The sequence below is a fragment of the Stegodyphus dumicola genome, chromosome 6 (genome assembly GCF_044657685.1).
Source record: "Stegodyphus dumicola isolate Sdum_Otavi_A_Nest chromosome 6, ASM4465768v1".
NCBI lineage: Eukaryota > Metazoa > Arthropoda > Arachnida > Araneae > Eresidae > Stegodyphus > Stegodyphus dumicola.
This window is the reverse complement of record NC_140773.1, coordinates 34558333-34581368: the sequence shown is the minus strand read 5'-3', so window position 1 is coordinate 34581368 and position 23036 is coordinate 34558333. Positions and strand designations below refer to the sequence as shown.

Below are 23036 nucleotides of genomic sequence, written 5' to 3'. Positions count from 1 at the left end.
ACTCTCTAAGACACAAACTGTCACCAGATTGGGAAGACATGTTCACTTCCCTAAGAAACTTGCTTCTTACATAACAATTTAAAACACTTTTTTAAAATTCATATCTTAACATATTTCTTGTTATTTCATGTTTATTATATGTGTCAATACCTTGTTATATATTGAATTGCATTTTGATCTTTTCTAATTTTATATTCTAATTTTGTAATCATGTAAAAAATACCCGACAGTACGGATCCTCTAAGATAATTTCATAACCTATGTCGTTCCTTTGAATAGTCATTAAAGGAACTGGGGGGAAACTCTGTGGTGATGGCGATAAGGAGCGCGCCTTGCGCCCTCCGATAAGTGTGGCAACCCTAGAGGAGAAATTTCTTACGAGTAGCGAGCAGAGCGAAACAGGCAGGCTGTCGGGCAGTGTGCGCGAAGTTCCTAAATAAAGCTTAATTTTTATTGTGCACTATGTCTTGTTAATATTATATTAATGCAGTAAGAACATAATCTGTGATATGGAATTCGAGGATTGGTGGTAAAAACATAACCGGAAATTTCCATATAAGCAATGCTACGTTAAGTTTTTCGTGAACGCGTTTCCGTTACGTTATGCTACGTTAAATTTTTCGTTACTCTATTGCGTAAGATCGAATGAAAATTTGTAATTCGGCGAAGAACACATTTCTGCACCGTTTATAATCTTTTTCTTTTTGATTTACATAAGCCGAGCCTGGGCATGCATAACAAAGTAATGGGCGTAGAACGGACTTATAAATGAGTAACTTGTTATCTAAGATAAAACACTGTTTCGCGCATTAGGGGGGAAGAGTTTGGCTTACTTCGTTAAGTTTACTCACTCGAATCTTCTGTGACGTATGCCTCCGTTACTCCGTTGACTGGCTGCATGCATTTAGATATTATGAAGTGGCAACAATTTTTAATTTTTTGTGCGGGTCTTGTCCATTATATGTGTTATGCATATATCTAATTTTTTTTTTTTTTTTTAACGACTCTAAATTTCAGGTTTTGTGATAACGCAACTTTCTATTAGCACTGATACTTAAAATTGACAGTAATGGCTGGAGCAGGTAAGTCGAGTATTAGTAATAGTGCTGTTATCAGTGTAATATAAGTTTCGCTTTAGAAATGCAGTGTAGCACTACATCTACTGTGTTTTTATTTCTGATTCATTTTAACCTCTCCCTTTTCTATGGTGATGTTATTAAATTGTGTATATTAAACAATCTTACAGTAATATGATATGGTTTATTCTTGAATTTGGCAGATTTGGTTAAAGTCGTTCAGCGTTTATAGAGTCGCTGTATATTCTGTATTTGAGATGAAATGAATTTGCATAGTTTAACCTTCATAAATATCTGGGTAAAACGGTGAAACCTTGGCCCGATTTTGAAAATTATCGGCAACACTAAAAAATGACCCAAAGAATGTTTATGTATATACTATGTATAAATATATATATATTCTTTGAATGGCCCATCGTATATGTCCCGTTTTGACTGCTCATGAAGTCGCCAAATCCCGTGTGCACCGGATACTAGGATTAAACCAATATCTGTTATAGAAATGCAATTATAGAAGTAAATTTTATGGTAAAATCCTAGTATATGGTACGAGCTTGGTATGATTTAAAAAATTTTAGAGCTAATCTTTGGAATATGGTAACAGGTAGTTTGGCGACATTTTGGTAAGGCGATAAAGGTTACTAGTTAGGACTTCAGCAATAATCTGAAAAGTACACAGTTCGAATCACAGATTATTTTGTCTCACAGAAATGAGAGATCAGGAGACGTAATGTGACATTTTCTGGAAAATTCCAATGGGGATTTTAGCTAATAAGCACTTAGAAACAATTCTGCTGCTAAAGTGCAGAATTGTCCGCTTACTTGTTTGGCGCTTTTTACAAGAGTAAGAAGAAATGGATTTTTGTCAATTTTCTTTGACTTTTTAAGTGAAAATAGGTTGATGTGTGCATGGATAAAGTCAAGAGTGTGCACAATGCCATTTTTTTTAAGTGAAAATAGGTCGACGTGTACATGGACACCATGTATATGCACGGCAAACAGTGGGCGATTCTACGCTTTCTCCTAATCTTCGTCATGATTAAGCACTTTTGCTCCATAAAAGTTCTATCATAAGCATAATTCGTTTAGCAGATTGTAGGAAAAAATGTTGTGTAAAAAAAAAAATTATCTTTACTTCGTGAAAACAAAATGGTGTCCAAAAAAGAAACTAGCAGGTTGCCGTAGCAGGGTTGGTCGCCAAAGTTTCGCCAAAAAACCGCCAAGTTACCATAATCCGAAGATTCACCAATTTTCGCCTACAGCAAAATGTTCATTTACTGCTCTTCATAAAACACCACATTTACTGATCATCATAATGTCGCCAAATCCTGTGTGTACCATATACTAGGATTAAACCAATTTTATTAAGGTAATCATGTGACAGATAACTCATATATAGTCACGACACCAAAACAATTTACACTTCTTTCTTGAACTTAATCTACGGTGACTACAAATCCTGGGTTATGCAGAGCAGTTTTAAGTTTTAATTCTGTAACGTACTTTAGAATATGTCTTGAAAACTGTCTTATACAGTCAAAAGTCATTAATCTGGACACCCTTTATCCGGAATGATCTATAATTCGGACCTCAAAGCTACAAACTTTCTGCGCATGCGTGTGATACTTTTACGCATGCGCATAATATGTTTAGGCATGCGCGTTTAATGTATAACAGACGGTATAAGGTAAGTTAAAATTATCTAATTATCTATTTCAGTTAATGTTGCAGATTGTGTTGTTCCTTAATCTTCAAATTGGATCCGGCTTATTATTTTTTGCAGACTGTTAGAGCAATTTTATAAAAGTAAGCTTGAACTTTCGATTATGTCAAATAGAATTTCCGATGCTGGAGTTGCCAAAGGATCTACAAAGTGAAAGTATGTTTCGATAGCTATCAAACAAAAAGTAGAATTGCTGCAAAAAATGGATAAAGGCATATCCTTTGTTTCTCTAACCATTCCGAAATCTGTTTATCAATTTCACGCTGCTGTGTGGGGTAGGGGGAGGGGAACGTTGCAGCGTGCAATGAACTGGAAGTTTATCTGTCAGCGTTATCCTTATCTTCAGGGCAGATGTTTTTATTTTATTCAGCTTATAATTCCTTACTAAATGTAGTATTTCATCTCGATGTATTCCATCTTTGACATGATTTAAATCAAATTCCTCGTCATTATAACTATCACGAGTACACATCAAATAGTTTTTTCTGGTTGCAATTTTCGGTCGATCTTTGGATTATGGTAACTTGGCGAAAATTTGGCGACCAACTCTGCTACAGCAACCCTCTATTTTTTTTTCGCCGCCATTTTGTCTTCACGAAGTAAAGACATGTTTCTTTTCTTTTTATTTACTGAACATTTTTTCCAACAATCTACTAGCCGAATTACACTTATGCTAGAAATTTTATATAACAAAACTGCTTAATTATGACAAATATTAACTGCAAAATTGGGAAAAAATGCACAGTCGCAAACTCCTTGCGCGTTTTTCAAAATAGCACATACACAGTAACCATTTACATGTCGACTTATTTTTACTTAAAAAAAAACATCCCAGAATTGCACAAAAATGGCATTGCACACACTTTTAACTTTATCCATCTACACTGCTATTTTCTCATAAATTACAAAAATTTGCACGAAAATGCAAAAAAATTCTGTGAATCTTTAATTGTTTGTAAAAAGCACATATATTGGTAAAAAGCACATATATGAAATTACCTGATCGTGAAAAAGGTATATACCCTTTCCAAGGATGAAAATTTCCATGTATAAAATAAATAAAATATCCAAAAACTTTTACCTCTAAATTATCTATTATGTTACAAACGTCACCAACGATTTCATACCGCAAACATTACAAATGGTTACAAATACTTAGTGTCAAATATTTAAATTATTTCCATGCACGTTTACTTCAACTGAAACATATACCAAATTCCTACAAACATAAAATTCACAAAATAAATATCATTTAATTAAAATATCACTAAACCATGTACACGTCGACTTATTTTTACTTAAAAAAACATCCCAGAATTGCACAAAAATGGCATTGCGCACACTCTTCACTATATCCATGTACACTGCTTTTTTTCTCATAAATTAGAAAAATTTCACGAAAATGCATGAAAATTTTGTGAATCTTTAAATCCGGTAAAAAGAACATATATGAAATTACCTGATCGCGAAAAAGTATATACCCTTTCCAAATATGAACATTTCTACGTATAAAATAAATAAAATATCCAAAAACTTTTACCTCTAAATTATCTATTATATTATAAACGTCACCAACGAATTCATACCGCAAACATTACAAATGGTTACAAATACTTAGTGTCAAATATTTAAATTATTTCCATGCACGTTTACTTCCACTGAAACGTATACCAAATTCCTACAAACATATAATTCACAAAATAACTATCATTTAACTAAAATATAATTAAATTTAAAAACACTACTTAAAATATAAATAAGCACATATATTAAATTAAAAAAAAATTAGCTTACAATCCTAATTACTTTAAACTAAATCATTGTTAATGACGATTTTCCAATAATACCATATTACTTTATTTACTCCTTACATTTAGAACAGCGCATAAAAATAATATCCTCAAATAATTAAAAATACTAACTTACCTAATCTTATTCAGAATTTTGATTACGTTGCAGATACACTTTTCTAATTCATTCAATAAAATTATTGAAAGATTTTTTCTGCGAATTTTTCCTCCATACTTCCTCCGCTAAATAAATAGCAAAATTCTCTTTATCACAATGCCTAAATACCCATTTCGAATTCGCTTTAGTTAGGGCCATGGGATCCAAAAATTAACCAACACTGTTTCACACAACACAGAATAAAGCTAAATACAGAATTTCCAGATTTCTCCCCTTTTCCGATTAAAGAACTGTAATTCGTCCATTAATGTCACATGACATATCTCATGATCTGTCATTTCCCTCACACAAAATAATGCGTAATCGGAACTGAGTGCTTCTCACATTATTACCAAAGTCCTAGTTAGTAACCTTTATCGCCTCCAAAATGTCGTCAAACTACCAGTTACCATATTCCAAAGATCAGCCCAATTTTCTAATTTTGACTATGCGTAATGTATGATTTGCGCATGCACACGTTGAAAGAAATGTTTAATAAAGTAAACAAATAAATATTAAGCTTTTTTTGAGGGGGTAAAAGTATAGTTTAGGGTACCCCTTGGCGATTTTTGGCGGTACATGGATACCGATTTTGTGCAATTCTTTGACTCGTTATTTTGGCTTGCGAAGCGGCGATTTTTAAACAAAAATCGCCACTTCGCAAGCCAAAATATCAAGACAAACAATTGCACAAACTCGGTATCCATGTACACATCGATTTATTTTCACTGACAAAAAAATCTCCGAATTGCACAAAAATGGCATTGTGCACTCCTTTGACTTTATCCATGTACACATCGACATATTTTCACTTGAAAAAAAATCCCCGAATTGCACAAACTTGCATTGCACACTCCCTTTACTCTGTCCATGTACACATTCATATATTTTCAATTAAAAAGTCAAAGGAGCACCAAATTCTACAATATAGGCAAGCGAAAAATACATAATCTCAATAAAATACATTTTATACCAAACAATAAAATAACATAAAAAAAGGAAAAACATGTTATACATTTAATAAGCACTACCAAAAGTAAATATTCACTTACCATGATTTTCGAGTTCGCTTTGTACACCCAGAGCCACATAAAAATCAAAATATCAATCATACTCAAATGATTTTTTTCAAACCAGTTACTCTTTCTGATCGAACACTTCACATAGTGACCATGTGAACCTTTCTTCCTACAAACCCATTCAAATCCATCTAAACGGTTTTTACGTTCGACTAGACGCGTATCCTTCCTGCATACAGGACACTTATAATGGCTACTAAGTAAACCTTCATTTACACACCAGTCAATTAAAGCTCTTCTCCCCTTTTCCTCCAAATCGTACAGAAACTTCATATTAATCTTACTACATTCGACCATTCTACCATCTAAAGAATCAAACCAACACACACCACAAAACACTTACAAAACATCTCATGATTCAATATTTTCCCAGAATCATGCACCCGATTACGTCACAGTAGGGTTTCATAACATTTAACTACTCAGGCTACCATAACTGAAACAACAACTTGGCGATAAATCAAACAGCAACTTCGCCATAATATAAGGGGTACCTTAAAGTCTACTCTACCCTTTTTTTGTAAATTTTGATACCCCTTAGATCATAATTGCTCTTTATTTCATAAATTATGGTTTCATATTTTTAATATTATAATTTCTGCATGCCATCTTACCAGATTTAAACTGATGATCTATAATCCGAAATCGCCAAAGTCCCGACGAGTCCGGATTAAAGACTTTTGACTGTATTTTGCTTATATAGTAAAACTTCTTGTGACAGCCAAAGTATGGTGCATAAGTATTTACATATCGCAAGAAAATATCCCGGCTAATCTTTGGAATGTGGTAACAGGTTGTTTGGCGACATTTTTGTAAGGCGATAAGGTTTACTAGCTAGGACTTTAGCAGTGTACATGGATAAAGTCAAGAGTGTGCGCAATGCCATTTTTGTGCAATTCTAGGATGTCTTTTTAAGTGAAAATAGGTCGACGTGTACATGGTTACCGTGTATGTGCAATTCTTAAAAACGCAGCAAGCAGTCTGCGATTCTGCACTTTCTCCCAATTTCGCACCTAATCTTCCTCATGATTAAGCACTTTTGTTCCTTAAAAGTTCTAGCATAAGCGTAATTCGGCTAGCAGATTGTTGGAAAAAAAATGTTGAGTAAAAAACAAAAAAAAAAAAAAAAAAAAAAAAAAAAAAGAAACATGCCTTTACTTTGTGAAAACAAAATGGCGTCCAAACAAAAACTAGCAGATTGCTGTAGCAGAGTTGGTCGCCAAAAAATCGCCAAGTTACCATAATCCAAAGATTAACCAATTTCCCTTTCTTCCTAGCTTAGTGAAGGTCTAAACTAGCAACCTAAACTGTCCTCCCACTGTATGGCACTTATCGCCCAAGTTGCTGAAAACGATTTCAGGAAGTTTGCCAAGTGCCTATTATCTGAGTATCCCCGAAGAATTTTTGAGTTTTTATTCAACTTCCATTTTACATTAAAAAAAATATATGCTTTCTGATTATGTGTATCACACCAAAATGTTGTGAACATGTTGATGGCTTTAGAGAGTACTCGTGAACTGATTGATGACTGTGAAAGGAAAAGTTCATTTAGATGTCTTTACATAAATTTCAGTGATGCATCTTAGTGCCATTTATTTTTTCTGCAATCTTTGTTGCCGTCAAAACGTTTTTTAAGTGTGTGTGTGCAATTTTTCTTCTCATGAACGCAGCAATCGGTTTTTCCAAAAAAAAAAAAAAAAAAAGAAAGAAATTGGAGAATCGCACAAGTATTATTTGGCCTTATGCAGGAAATCCTAAAAAGAGGGAAAGGAGGCCCATTACTCTTTATGCATGCAGAAAGCTAAGTCGAAGATTTTGCCAGAGATGTCAGAACTCGGTGAGTGGTCCGCAACAATGATAAAATGCTGGAATTCCCATCATAATCTGCAGTCACACTGATGAAAATTTTCATAAAAGTAGAGGGAAAGAAACATGCATACCTGGGTTACCACGTAAATATTTTTTGGTGACATCATTTTTTTGTCAGGTAAATGATTATTGATGACTCAATGCACTGCCTGAACAATACTTTATAGCTTTTGGGTGAAGATAATCAGAAAGTGCTGAGAAATGAAAAATGCTATTAACTGAACTACAGAACTTTAAATTGATTACTTTAAAAAATATTGTAAAATTGGAAAAATAAAGAAACTAACTCTTCTAAGAAAATATTGGTGCTTTCCGTTTCACCGGCACAAACCTCGCCAAGCAGACTTTGTTGACGACAGCATACAGTATGTACATAAAAAATGTTAGTTCTAAGAATTTTTTATTTTGAAGACATAAACATTTTAATATGGTTTAAAATTATGTAAAAAGCTAATAAATAAAGACAATAAATTTGTAAAAAGACATTAAGAATTAACTTTGCTTTCATGGTTCAACATCCTGATTCGCCGATTCGTATCACATGATCTCATCTCACGTAAACTACGCTACAAAAATGTAATTCTATCAGTAATTATCTACATTAATTTCAAGTAGAATCTTAATCTCGACATATAATAAAAGAAAGAGTCTGTCTGTGTGTGTGTGTGTCTGTCTTTCGTTCGCGCTGCGCGTAAGCTAATAGACCCACGACTACGAAATTTGGTACATAGGTACACCTAGACAAGAGCCAGTGCACCTCGAAGCGATTTTTTCGAAATTCGAATTCGAATTTTTTTATTTTATGTTTTGTGACGAAATCGCGTCATTTGGAGACATAATGGGCTATAGGAAAGCGAGATTTTACTCTACCCACTCTCTTCTCACATCGTCATGAAACGTAGGCACTTAGCTATTTTACGAACTTAAAATAAATTTTGTGTTCCAATAAATCGATTAAATGTGAATTTATTTAACAAAGGAAGCTTAACACCTTTTCAATGGGATTTTTTCTAAAAAAGTTTATTTTTAAAAATGTACAGTTTATTTTTCTTTGATTTTTGGACACATTAAACTTTCATCCTTGTGACTGCTTTTACAAAAAGAATTTTGGAAAAATAATAATCTTTTGTATTTTTAAAGAATTTTTTAAATGAAGCTTCCGAGTATACTTCTCACATCTCACATCTTTAAAAATGTGATTTTGGCAACAGTCTTTTGTTGTTGATAGATTTTTGATAAAATCGCATCATTTTGAATAGTTTCATTCTTTTAGAAATATGGGTAAGGCAACAATTTTTCATCGTATTTCTTATGTCACGCTTTTAGAGATTGGCATATTTCATTGTCATTTATATATATATTTAATGAATTTTTATTTATTTATTTTTTTTTTTTTGATAAAGTTGTTCTGCAGAGTGAAATTCTGTGCAGCATTTTATGTTTTTTGAGTTGCTTTCATGTTATTTTTTGCTTATTTCACTGTTTGTAAGATATTGAAAAGGTTTGCATGAATTTTTTTTCTTCGACAGAAAGTTGGTTAATTTTTTTATTAGGATAATTAATATTTGTATTAAGAGATATAGCTTATTTCATTGTAATTTTTTTCTCTTGAAAATATAAGATAAAATATCATTAATTATGTTTTGCTTTTCAGAATTTTTTTTTTTTTTTTTTTTTGTATTCTTTTATGTTATTTATTGCTCATTTCACTGTTTTTAAGATGTTGAAAAGTTTTGAATGATTTTTTAAGGAAGTTCTTAACAACCTTTATACCATTTGAGTTCTTAAGATTTTCCAAAGGGAAGTTGGTTAATTTATTTATTAGGATAATTAATATTTGTATTAAGGGATATTGCTTATTTCATTTTAATTTTGTTATACGTAATAGCTTTTTTTTCATGAAGTTGTTCTGCAGAGTAAAATTCTATGCAGTTTTTAAATTTAACATTTGGTGTTTCCTTCAGCCATTTTTCCAGTACATCTAAAAGCCAGACGAAGGCTGGCAGCAAAGCTGCTAGTTTAAAGTAAATTATTAATGTTCCATAGGGGTTTTTTTTTATCTCACATTTTTCAAAATATAAAAAAATTATACCATTGGCATCTTTTATTTATTTTGTAGCGAAAAAAGTTCCCCGTCAAAAAGCTGCAAAAGGCCATAAGCTTCCAGAACCTATACCTGAAGGTTTTGCAGTAAGTGATACAACCAAAAAGTCTTGGGTATTTGGGAAAAAAATTGGATCTGGTGGATTTGGAACAGTATACTTTGGTATGTGTTTTTTTATCTATTTGTAAAATAATATTGAGGCTTTAGTTACTGTTTTTTTTTTTAATATTTTTTCTAAACTTGTTATTTATTTTCCATAGCTGCTGAATCCAACAATCCAAAGAATTTTGATTATGTTATCAAAGTTGTAAGTAATCAGTATTACAGTTTTTCATTTGTATTGTTTTGTTACTAAAATATTTAACTTGAAATTGCATTTGCTATTAATTTAAACACTTTTAAGAATATGTTCATGATATGATTTGGGAAAAAATTATCCTGGTAATGTTATCATTATTTTTCAAACAATAATTGTCAAGGTAAATATTATATCTAATAATATTTAGATATTTATGGGGCATTTAAATTAAAAAAAATTAATCACTCGATATTTAGTGCTATTCAGCCAAAAATTGTTTGAAAATTAAGTAATACTTCCCCCTCGGTTAATACCGGTCTATTTTTCCACATTCATTTTGAATTAAAAAAAAAAAATTGCCTCTTAATCTTATGTGGACAGGCAGCTATAAAAAGGAATTTTTCTATTAATGAAGAAATTGAAAACTGACAACTTAAAAGATTCATCTGCCATACTGGCTCTGATCATATATCATTTCATATTTATTCTCCATGTTCATGCTGCATAAAATTAGCAGCTTCTATATGTTCTAACTATATGTAGTTTTTAGAATAATAGAAATCTTTAATTAAATCCACAAATTCTGAAATGAAGAGGAAATTTATTGAAAGAAACTGAATACATAAAGAGAAAGAAAATTAGTCTTCAAAGATATGTACAGATATTATTATGTAAAATAACTAGTTCTTTATAATTTCACCCTTTTGCTGTAACTTCTCCTTTTCATTTTCTCACTTGAATGCAAATTGATTAGATAGTATTTAAACTGAGGTTTTTGGATAATAAGACAGAAGTGTGTTTCTGGCCTCCGCTTGCATGCTGCATTAGTTCCTGCCAGCTCTTATAATTTGTAATTATTCGGCTTTGCGTTATCGCTGCCGCTATTAGAATTTATTAGATAGAGTTACTGAGCCAACTTATAAATTGAGTAGTCTTTGACTCGCATTTTTAATTACACACATAAGTTACATCACCACCAACTGTAGTTGATGTTGTTGTCTTGTCCATATTACATGGAACAGTGGTTGCCAGAGCCCACTCTGAAGAGAGGTTGGACTTCTATTTCCCCCCTTAATTTTGAGGGAGAGCATCCCAGTGGGGGGATCTGGGTGTCACCCATCCTTCTCCTCTACCACCAATCCACATGAGAGGACTTTCAGGTCATCAAATATTTGGAGTGCCACCATGCTACACTGACACCTATACATTTACAAACACCAATGTCTTTTCTGGGATTTGAACCTGGTCCCTTCAGTACCGTAGTAGGCTCCCCTAACCACTACCATCTGGGCGACAGCTGTAGTAGATTTTGTTAGCAAAAGAATGTGCCTTTATGTTCCAAGTTCAGTTTAAATAAACAAGTTTATTTAAACCTTTATTCTACTTTGTACTTAATTTCAGACATGGCGATAATTTGCTTCACGTCTGTTAGATGTTTTAGACTACTCATTGTTTACCAAATCAAGTGATACCTCATAGGTTAATTATCGAGTCATTGACAAGTTAGGAGATGAAACAAAACCTAGTGGGAACATTGGTCTGCATATTGAAACAAATTTCTTATTGCTAGAAAAGATGCTTAAAGAGAAGGAAATTGATATGTATTAGTCAAAAAAGATGCATAAATATTATGTAGTTTGTTGTGTTTACAAAACGTAAATGTTTTGTAGCCTTTAATGTTTAAAAATCAATTATATGTGCTTTAAATTGTGAAATGTTATTAATTTGGGAATTTAAAGCTACAGCATTAACTGTATCAGACAGGCAAAACCTAACTTTCAAAACTTACCAACATCAGGCATTCAGGTCTGTTCTGATCATGTCTCCCTCTAAGTGTACAGCAGTGGTGGCAACAGCCAGTCTTCTGTTACAGATTATGTTGATTATGATTTTACTTCTCATTTTAACCTATGATGTTTGACATAAAATCTGCTTGCTATTTATTAAATCTCTTGACTGAATAAGTACGTAACAAAATGAAGGATATCTATATATATATATAAATGAACGTAAAGTTAACTGTTTTTAAAACTTAAATGAAATGTCACTAAATTCAGGCATAGAAGAAATCTAATTGAATTATTCAGTTCCATTAGCTGATATGTCCTTAATTTTATTCGTTACAGGTCCTTAAAAGTACTTAATTTTCATGTGCAAAAATGTGTATGAACCTTGAAACAAACATATGAAAAAGTACAAAATGTAAAATTTGGAACATAATTTGGTCAGAAGGAAAAAGTAAAACAGTGTGAAGATCTTGAAGTTTCTCTCTTGCCTGCCAGTATCTGTTATATAGATATGTAGATGTCCAGTCACTTTAGAGCATTCCCTAATCCTCTGACCAGCCAGGGTTTTCACTAAGAAAGCATAAATTTCCCAAAAATTATTTTATTGATTTTAATGTAAAAATTCTCCTGGGATTTTATACCTCATCAAAGTTGCTTGAAATATCATTCTCTGCTGGACATGATGAACCACTCAAGAAGAATATGCTTTATATCTTCATCGCTACTACTGCAGATTGATTAGATAGTATTTAAACTCTCTAAGACTAAAGAAAGTAAATCTCTAACATGCACCATCAAAGCACTTGAAGCAAGTCCATATCGGTTTAAATAGCTCTTAAAATTGCCATATGTAATCAAAAATTGAGTTACTTTAAAATCTTTTGAAAATTGTACAATTTTTACTCTCTGAAAAATAGTAGGAAAAAAAAACTTTTGGTCCATTGTGCTTTTAGTGAGGCTCGATACAAATGCAATCTATCTGTTCCAAATGCAGATAGCATCATTTCTATAAAAGTGCTTCTACTGAGAAGCAGGGACACAAAGATTTAAATAAATGTGATGTTTCAGGATTAGCTTTGCTAGAACATTAGCTCTCTCATTTCCAAAATTTCTGCGGTGTCCATGAACATAAGAAAAATGAATTGATTCATTTTGCTTACTTGATCAACTTCTTACTTGAATTTTTCTCTAAGATTAAAGAAAGTAAATCTCTAACATGCACCATCAGGGGGTCTTCTTTACTATAGCACACTTGTAATTGCTCTAAACCTTTGCTGTAACTTTATTGCGGGATTCTAAACTTTTGTTGCTGTAACTTGCTTTCAACTTGCTGTAACTTTTTGCTTTGAACCACATGGGGCAAACTTAATTCCTCGGTGAGCAATCCTCTCTCCAATATCTGCAGTTAAATATGCAAATTTTTCATGAACGCCTAAACTTGGGTCACTATCAGTTTTTTTCAATTGTCCCCAAAACCAATCAGGTTTTAATAACACCATCAAGCTGGGGCATTTTTAGCTTAGGATAGTGAAGAATTGTCTTTTTAGAAACACTGTTTATGGGAATAGCAAGAGTTACGATCTGCGTCAACTAGAAGGATTGAAAGCTGAGATTCTAGCGTGTTCCATTTATCAGTATAAATTTCAGGCTCAAAAGATTATTTATTGCATCTTCACTTTCTGTGGAATGAAATAATTTATTTCTATTTAACTCTTTGTTTTCTAGCATTTGCTTTGCTTTCTCTTCCAATAGTTTTAATTTCAGAAGCTTTAGATCCTCCAATAACATAGTTTCAGTTTTTTCGTTATAATTTAACACTTTAGTAAATAATCTTCTAAAGTGAGTACGCTTAGCTTTCAATGCATCCATTAAAAGCAAATGTAGTTTACTCAAAAGAAATCATCCTGTTATGGATGCCAGATATTTCAAAAGGGACTCTTATCGAATCAGCTCAAATCAAATAAACACTGATAAGAAATTAAAAAATAATAAAACTCTAAGGGAAAACTCAAATGCGTACCATTAAAGATACATGTTTATTCTGTTCTTCTGAAATCTAAAACATAATCAACAACTCTCACAAAATAGACATTGCTGTTGCCGTAAAAAATGTTTAACATGAAAAATAATTATTGCACATTAAAGATACAGGTGCTAGTATAGTACATTAATATTTATCAGTAGTTATAATCTTTGTTTTTCCTACACTTGTGTCTTTCCAGCTAGCATACAGTCAACTGTTTCTTTTTATCACAGTGCTGTGAATGTGTGCTTTGAACCATGGAATGACTGATGACTTAGTTTAGGTACAGATGTTTACACTGATGATTTTATACTATAATTAAACAACTGTATCATTTGGTCCTGAGTGCATCTTCCTTATGATCCTCCTACTGTTATTATCTTCTGTGTCAAACTGGTGTATCTGTACCAGGCCAGCAAAAACTTAGTGTTGGTTATGTCAGGTTCAAAATTTCATCACATATTCATTCATGTATATGCCACAGAATATATATAAATACAGTGAATGTATCAAAAATATTTATTCTCTGTTGTACAAGAGCAGTTCTTAAATGTTATTTATTATACAGTCAAAAGTCGTTAATCCGGACTCGTTGGGACTTCGGCGATTCCGGATTATCAATTTTTCCGGATTATAGATCATCAGTTTAAATCTGGTAAGATGGCATGCAGAAATTACAAAATTAAAAATATGAAACCGTAATTTATAAAATAAAGAACAATTATGATCTAAAGGGTATCAAAATTTACAAAAAGAAAGAGCTTAATATTTATTTGTTTACTTTATTAAACATTTCTTGCAATGTAAGTTCTTTAAGTTGCTTCGTTTCATGTGATAATACTTTCTCTTTAATTCTATTAAACAAACATAATTCCTTGTTTAGTTACAAAGTTCCGCTGTTCAAGTCCTATAATTGCTGTGTCGAGAATACCGACTAATTTGTCAATCGAAATTTTTTCATTTTCAATAACCTGTCACTTTCTTCACTACCGGAAGCGAATTATAATGACGAGAAACTTGTTTTAAATCATATCAAAGATGGAGCACATCGAGATGAAATACTACATTTGGTAAGGAATTATAAGCCAAATAAAATAAAAACATCTGCTCTGAAGATAAGGATAGTGCTGACAGATCAACTTCCCATTCATTCCGCGCGGCGGCGCCCCCCCCCCCCCCCCGGAGCAGCATGAAAATGATAAGCAGATTTCGGATTTCGAAACGTACTTTTGCTTTAGATCCTTTACATATTAACAAATATATATCAGAAAATCTATTTGATATAATCGAAAGTTTAAGCTTACTTTTATAAAATTGCTCTAACAGTCTGCAAAAAATAATAAGCCGGATCCAATTCGAAGATTAAGGAACAACACAATCTGCAACATTAACTGAATTAGATAAATTTAGCTTAGCTTACACTGTCCGTTATACATTAAACGTGCATGCGTAAACGTTTTATGAGCATGCGCACAAGCATATTCGCAGCTGTAAAGGTCTTACGCGCGCACGTAAACGGCTATGCGTCGACGCATGCGCAGAAAGTTTGTAGCTTTGAGGTCCAGATTATAGATCATTCTGGATTATGGGTGTCCGAATTAACGACTTTTGACTGTACCTAGTATTGTTTTTAGACAACTTTTTGCAGCATTTAAGATTAATGTTTTGTTCCTGCTTTATAGGAGTATCATGGAAATGGACCTCTGTTTGCAGAGATGCATTGTTATCAGAAAATTGGGAAACCAGAACATCGTGAGTAATTAATTTTTCTTTTAAAGAATATATGCTAAAATCTGGAACAGGGTAAAAATTTTGTACATATATATATATTATTTTTGTTTATTTTTACTAGTTTTTTAACAGCGTGATCAGAAAGAATAAGTTAGTGAATTTTATTAAAATTAATTTCATTTAAAGTATGAAATGTTGTCTTGTGCACAAACCATTTCACAAAGAAATATGTACCATTTTTACCAGATATAAAGATTAATGTGCACTCTTTTTATCAAATTGCCAAGGAACTTTAAATAAAATATCACTTCCAATTTATAATTTGTAAATAAATTCTAAATTGTTAATACACTTTATAGCTCAATGTTAATTATAAAATCTACTCTTCCATGCAATGGACAATGATAACTATACATGCTCATGTATATATCCTTTCTCTTGCTTTGATTTGAAAATATTGCACCGATTATATCCTCTTGTCATTTTAAGTGTTTCAAATTTACAAATCTGTTGCTTAACAATCACAAAACTTTTACAGCTGCATATCTTTAGAATCCCCCAATAAAGTTTTACTATATATTTCTTTTTCAGTCCTTTCTTGGTTATTGATATCAGTATTCAGTTTTTTTTTAATAAGATTACAAACTTTCTTATTTATCATGAGCTTTATTTATTAAACATAGCTTTCTTTGCATTTATGTGACATTAATTCAACAGAAAAATCTTTAAAATCAGCATATCTTTAGAATTCCCAGTGAGTTAATTGTTGAAATATTTTTTTCATATTCACTGTGTTATATATATTTGCTATATTATTTCTTTAAAAATGATACGTAGCAATAACATTTGGTGGCAGCATCCTTTTGTTGAAAATGATTGGACACAAAAGACAAACAAACACTAAGTTGAGGATTGAGACTAATACATTTGTTTCATAAAGAGAGTTAGTCTTGACTTATTGTCATTACATTTAACATAATTCCATGAATACATTTAATTAAAGGTTAAAAATGTAATAGGTAAAAGGAGGTGAAAATGTAATGTGTTGTTCGCAATCACATACCTGTTTTAAATACCAAATTTAAGACATTTTCAATTATCTCAGTATATTTTTTCATGAAAATATGTTCAAAGCTTCGAGTAAAGTATCACTTCCAGTTTATCCAAATTGAGCCAAATTCTAATATGTTGTTACCCTTGATATAAAAGTATTATATACTAAAATGAAAAAGTTTTGTATTTTAGTACAGTTTTATATTAAAGACCATTATATGCTTCCTGTGCCACCCAACCGGTATAGTGGTTAGTGTCGCTGACTGCTCTCCCGAAGGGCCCGGGTACGAATCCCGGAGAAGGCATGGATGTTTGTAAATGTATAGTGTCGTTGCATCATGGCGGCACTCTAAATATGGGGAGAGGGGTGGGAGACCCTTGGACCCATTTCCCTGGAGTGCTCTCCTTCAAAATTGGAGGTGGAACTGAGCCACCTTGTCACCTGTTAGGTGCTCAAGGCTGTGCCAACGACAGGCGTAATTTAGCACTCTTTGCCATGAGGTTTTTCGTGGGCTTTGGCTGACTATGTCAGAGAAGTGAGCATAAGCAACAACGTATGCTTCCTGTAAAGTACTACTTCTAGTTGTCCAGTTTAACCCCAAAATCTAATTAGCTCTCTATATGTATGTAAAAAGCTTAAATATGGAAAATTTCTTGTAAGATTTAATGAAAAAATTCATTATACAGATGCACAGACAGACATCATCATAACAATAGTAAAAAAGTGTTGTGGAGCGCCTAATTTGTGTGCTTATTCATTGAAAACTCACTATCGAATGTTTAGACTGAAAACATTACCTTCCTTCCTATACGTATAGGTTGGCAGAAGGTAAAAATTAGAAGTATTGGATACAATAGTTGGAAATGCAGTCAAATCTTACTAAGAGAACCATGTGCAGTTCAGATTATTTTAGTATTTTGTACAAATGATTGCTTTAAAGCCTAGATTCTCGACTTGAACGATAATGCCCATGTGGGCATTTGAGACTTTCGGGGGCAGTAGAGGACCCAGAGAAAATTCGATGTTGAGATGCTCGGACGGGCATGGGCAGATTAAAAAATATTATCTAAAGAAGACGAAAAAAAACTCGAAGGTTTCAGTTTTTAAATTACATCCAAAAGGGGCATTTTTTACTGTTTTGTGTGTTACCTTTATTTATTAAATATCATGTTCTCTTTGCACTTAAACCATAAAATTCAGTTCAATAGCAGTGTTGCAAAATAATTTTAAAATGAGCATACATTTAGAATTTCTGATACACATTTCCGCACGCTGGAGATAAAAAGGTTTTTTTCTTCCATAGAGTGTTGCCATTGCTCGCTTTTAAATCGTTGAGTTTGTTACTCAAAAATTCATTAAAGTTTTATGAAATTGATAAGAAAACAAATTCCAAATTTCAAATTTGGTCTCCCACATGCCCATATTTGTAGGAGGATTACGTCATTCAAAATTGGATGGCTCTATGTACCGTTGTTTTATCACAATGCTGCAAGAAATATACATACATTTATGCAGAGTTTTCGTTATTTAATTTCTTCAAATATAATGCAGGACTCTAACGTTTAGTGGCAACAGTTTGAAATGTGATTCGCCGTTTATAGTGATTCAATGCAAAATTGCAAAACGAAAACAATAGTCTTTCAGGGACAAAGTACTAACTAAAGTAAAATTTAATATTGGAGCGCTAGTTCAACTGCCCTACCCCCTATACATTATGTAAAAAAAAAATATGCAATTTAGTCTGGGGAGGGGTAGGAAAAGTGAACTAAAGGTCAGTTAGCTTCTCTCTCTCTCTCTCTCTTTTTTTTTTTTTTTTTTCTCCCCAGTCCAAAAAATTAAAATCATGTTGGAGGAGCTTGTAAACCTGGAATTGTTTGATAACATTTTCGTAGTTAGTAGAGGTTGTAGCAAAAGAAGGGAAGAAACAATAAAGCGTGATACTTAGTTTAAAGTTGTGTCTGATGGGTTCCCTTATACTCAACAATAACGAGAATTAATAAATTATAGCATCATTTTGTTACTGTATCTGGAATACACACTAGTGATTTCATAAATGTATAATTATAGTTTAAGCAACTATACCTTACAAGAGGAGATACTGACCATAACCTAATAACCTAACTTTATTTATAAAGCTAATTAAGTATTATATATAAAAAGTTGTTTTATGGCTACTGATAGACTTCATGATTTATATAAAATTCTGCCTTTTAAAAAATAGACCAATAGATTTTGTTTAAATGTTTACATTTTTTAGATGTTTATAAATATTTTAGGGGGTAAGAAAACTGAACTAGTGCCAATATTGGTTAACTTTTATTATTGTGTGTATTTTTATCATGTGTGCCAAAACTCACATATTTCTGTAGTTTGGGAAGTGGATGAAGATTGAACTTAAAGATTCCATTACATTCAGATCTACATTAACTTGTATGATATAAAAATTTTCAAATCGTCCAATTTGACATGAAATATCTCGTATGTAAATACAGGTAAAGTTAACAAAAGATTGTTAATAACAAATAGCAAAAAAAAAAAAAAAAAAAAAAAAAAAAAATGCTTTTAGCACTTCAGTTATTACAAGTTTTTTTTTTTTTTTTAAAATAACAGGATTTTTGCAGTCCTGCAGTATTAGCTGTGCTTGTTCTAATCTGCACTCTGCTCCCACACCACCCTTGCCCCCACGCTATACTTCTGCGGAGTGGCTGAGTGTTATAAACGAGTCACTGAATGTTTATCTTATTCCTGTTGATGCGTGTTGTATGTCTCCAACCTATATAAAGGCAATGATTGTTCATTTTATTATTATTAGCATTATCGCACACAATTGATGACAGGGTTTTAAAAGTTGATCTTTTCACTGTTGAGAAATACCTCTCCTGTATTGTGCAATGTTGCTGAGTTTTCCCGAGATGGGAGAATAAACAGGCAAGTTGTCTTTTGACTTTTTAATGAAAACTTAGCGAATTAATTCTTGGTTATACAAGAGGTGCATTATGTTTAAAATCAGTATTAGAGCATTGATTAAAACCAAAGCAGATGATTCGCTTTTGCAAACACAGTTTTTGCGCCTTATTCACAGCACCATCCATCACATTTCTCAGCAGTTTCATCACAGTTCTCAGTTTTAGAATTCTCAAAGTCTTTCTTTTGTGTCTCCCTGAGCAGATCTTCCACTGGGTGCTTATTACCGGTTTTGCCCATGAGAAAAGGAAATAGTTAATTGAGAACTTGTTTATTTCATATTTTTGGGTAATGGAAATGGTTAATTGATAACAACAGTCTTTTGGCACAATTTTTTTTTTTACCAGCTTGTGACTGCTAATTATCATCATGCTCTGAATGTCATGTTTCTTATCACAGCTGTGACAGTGTATATATTTTATAATAAATAAGCCCTAACTTGGATATGTCTAATATTCATTAAATATGGATTTATCGAAAATGCCACAAATCCGCCATTGCCGGTGAGCCTTATTTGTCAAAAAAACATTTTCAAATGAAGAGATGAAGCCTTCTAGATTTCAAGAACATTTTAATAAAATACACCTGAATAATAAAGATGTGGCTTATTTTCAAGACATGAAAAAGAAGTACGAAATTCAGCCAACTGTATCAAAACTTCTTTCATCAGTTTCTAAGCAAGATGACTTCTTACAATATTTCATTGTTGATTGCTAAAATTGGCAAACCACATACTATTGAGGAAAATTTAATTTTACCAGTAGTAAAAGAAGTAATAACCACTGTGCTCCATAAACCAGCTGCAGATATTATCCGAAAAATTCCTTTGAGCAACAGTGCAAAGATGAATTGATGAGATGGCTGAAAACATTGCAGAATCATTGTGCAATCATCTGCAGACTTGTCAATTTTCAATTCAGCTGGATGAGTCCTGCACAACTTCATCTCATCAAAGAACAATATTGCATACTTGACAAACCTGCATAAATTATTTAATGATGCCAATCTCCAACTTCAAGGCGACGACTTAAACTTGGATTAAGGAGGAAAAAAAAAAAAAAAAATAGAGTTGCTGCTTCCATGTCAAAACTACTGTTATACAAAAGAAATATTGCCAGACGCGAATTCAATAACTTCCCAAATTTATCAACAGTATCATTCAAGCATGATGACTTGCTTGTTTAATGTCAACACTGAGAAAACCTCCACAATGATTTCAAGGAATAATTCTGCGACATTCTAAACATAGCCATACCAGACTGGGTTTTGGATCCTTTTTCAAATGTCAATACAGCAGGATCATCCCAATTAGAAGAACTAATAGAACTGACAACAAATGAAGAATTACAAATTAAATTAAAGAAGGGCTACCAAGAATTTTGGCTACACAAGCCAGTTCTGCAGCTGTACCCAGGATTATAGTTGGTTGTTCAATGATTTCTGACAGCATTCCCATCTTTCTATTTAGCTGCATAAGGATTTAGTGCTGTAGCAACGTTGGTAACTAAAAAGAGTAATTGGCTTCATGTTACTGAACGGAACGACTTATGGCTGTTTTGTAGTAAAATAGAGCCTGATATTAACAAACTGCTTAAAATGCATCAAATTCAACCTTCTCCTTAGATAAGTAATAAATACAATATATCTTTTGACAATAAAAATACCTTTAAATATAATTAAGTATGTGTTTTAATTGTTTTCATTGAAAAAGTCTTTAAATTCAGACTAAAGATCGAGTCATATCCTATCTTTACTATATAATATTACATGTTTAAATATAATTGTGGCAATAGTTGTTTCAAATTCACAAGTGAAAAAATTGGGGGGGGGGAGCTTTAGAAAACAAAAATATTCTCAAAGTGGGCGGTGGACTATTTTGCGATATTGTTGAACTGAATTTTATGGTTTGAGTACGTAGAACATGATATTTAATAAATAAAGGTAACACATAAAACATTAAAAAAATGCCCCTTTGGATGTAATTTAAAATCTGAAGCCTTTCAGTCCCCCCCCCCTAAGAATCACCACACACATGCAAATATTTGTGGGGAATGGGATGATCTTCTTTTGTTGGCATAGTTATGGAGTGACATAAAGATTCCTAATTCAGTTAGTATAGCAAATTACGCTATTTTTTAATTTGTTCCAGCTTATTATTTTTTGCACGTTATTATTGCAGCTATCTTAGCAAAATTAAAGTTTAAATTTTCAGTTATATCAAAAAGATGCTATAAAAATGATAAAATCATAGCTGTCTTAAAATTATGCTTACTAAAAAATAAAAGCATATCTATCTCAACATTATGCTTACTTAAAAGTATATCAAGAAAGTCAACAATATACAACATAAAAATCATGAAAAAGAACTTGAATTTTTGTGGATTCTGACACCCAGCTCCCAGTGAATAACAGAAAAATCATTCATTTTGCTAAAAGTGACAAAATGTTGAATGAATGGCTGAGAAAATGTCGCAGCAAAGGTATATTATTGATGGGTCCAATGTTAATGGTTCAAGCCAAAATATGAGTGCACATATTTGACAAGTTGATTAACCAAATTTTAAAATTGCTATTGTATAAAGTTCAGCTCCAAGAAGCATCAGAACAGATTTCATTCATCTAATTCATTAAACTTTAATAGTGGGAAGTTATCTTCAGAACATATATTCTGAAAATGTGTGTTCTGAAAAACATTGGCAGCATCTGCAGAAAAGCTCCCAACTGGTGTTAAAGATTCCAAAGCAAGACTAACAGTTTTGGCATTTGCAAATGCTGCAGTGTAAACTTTTCATAATAAAAAAAAAAAAAAAAAAAATACATGACTATTTGTATCTGGAAGGAATAAAATTGCATATCATCCAAATAAAGAACATGGATGACACTTTGAAAATCATTTCATACTCAATGCACAACAGTATTGGAAATCTGTTGGTTTACCAGATGATGGCAAAATTATTCTGATAATGACAACTTTTTGACTTATGGTGCATTTAAAATTTTAGCAAAAAGTAACATTTTATTCTTTCCCCCAAATTTTGCATCCATTATTCAGTCAGTGGATATTAGTATGCTGAAATGCAGATATAAAATAGTGTGTGGCACATTGCAAGGTCATGGTAGAACATCTGTGTAGATGTTTAAAAAAAAAAAAAAAAAATGGCGGTTTGATTTATGACCAGCTACTATATTTCATGGTGCAAACTTTATAACAGAACAAGAAATTATGTATATCTATAAAGAGAAAGTATTAGCACAAAAAACGAAACAGCTAAAATAATTTACTTTGAAACAGATGTTGGTAATCCTGTAATATTCAACCTGTCACTTGTAGGTAATTAGTTATTGCTTAAATTCCACTAAGGCATTATTTTTAAATTCGAA

The 23036-nt window shown here is 32.2% G+C and overlaps 1 protein-coding gene across 2 annotated transcripts in view; it reads left to right on the top strand.

Moving 5' to 3' along the window:
• Positions 1-923: 923 nt before the first annotated feature.
• The window catches only part of LOC118182101 (serine/threonine-protein kinase VRK1-like), a 46766-nt gene continuing 24653 nt past the window's right edge, over positions 924-23036 (top strand). The window contains exons 1-4 of one of the 2 annotated variants that reach the window (XM_035351388.2): positions 924-1082; positions 9814-9960; positions 10059-10105; positions 15589-15658. In XM_035351388.2, the coding sequence (XP_035207279.1) occupies positions 1070-1082; positions 9814-9960; positions 10059-10105; positions 15589-15658 (277 nt within the window). In that variant the 5' untranslated portion in view covers positions 924-1069. The remainder of the gene's footprint in view (positions 1083-9813; positions 9961-10058; positions 10106-15588; positions 15659-23036) is intronic. The other variant, XM_035351389.2, reaches the window with a different exon arrangement.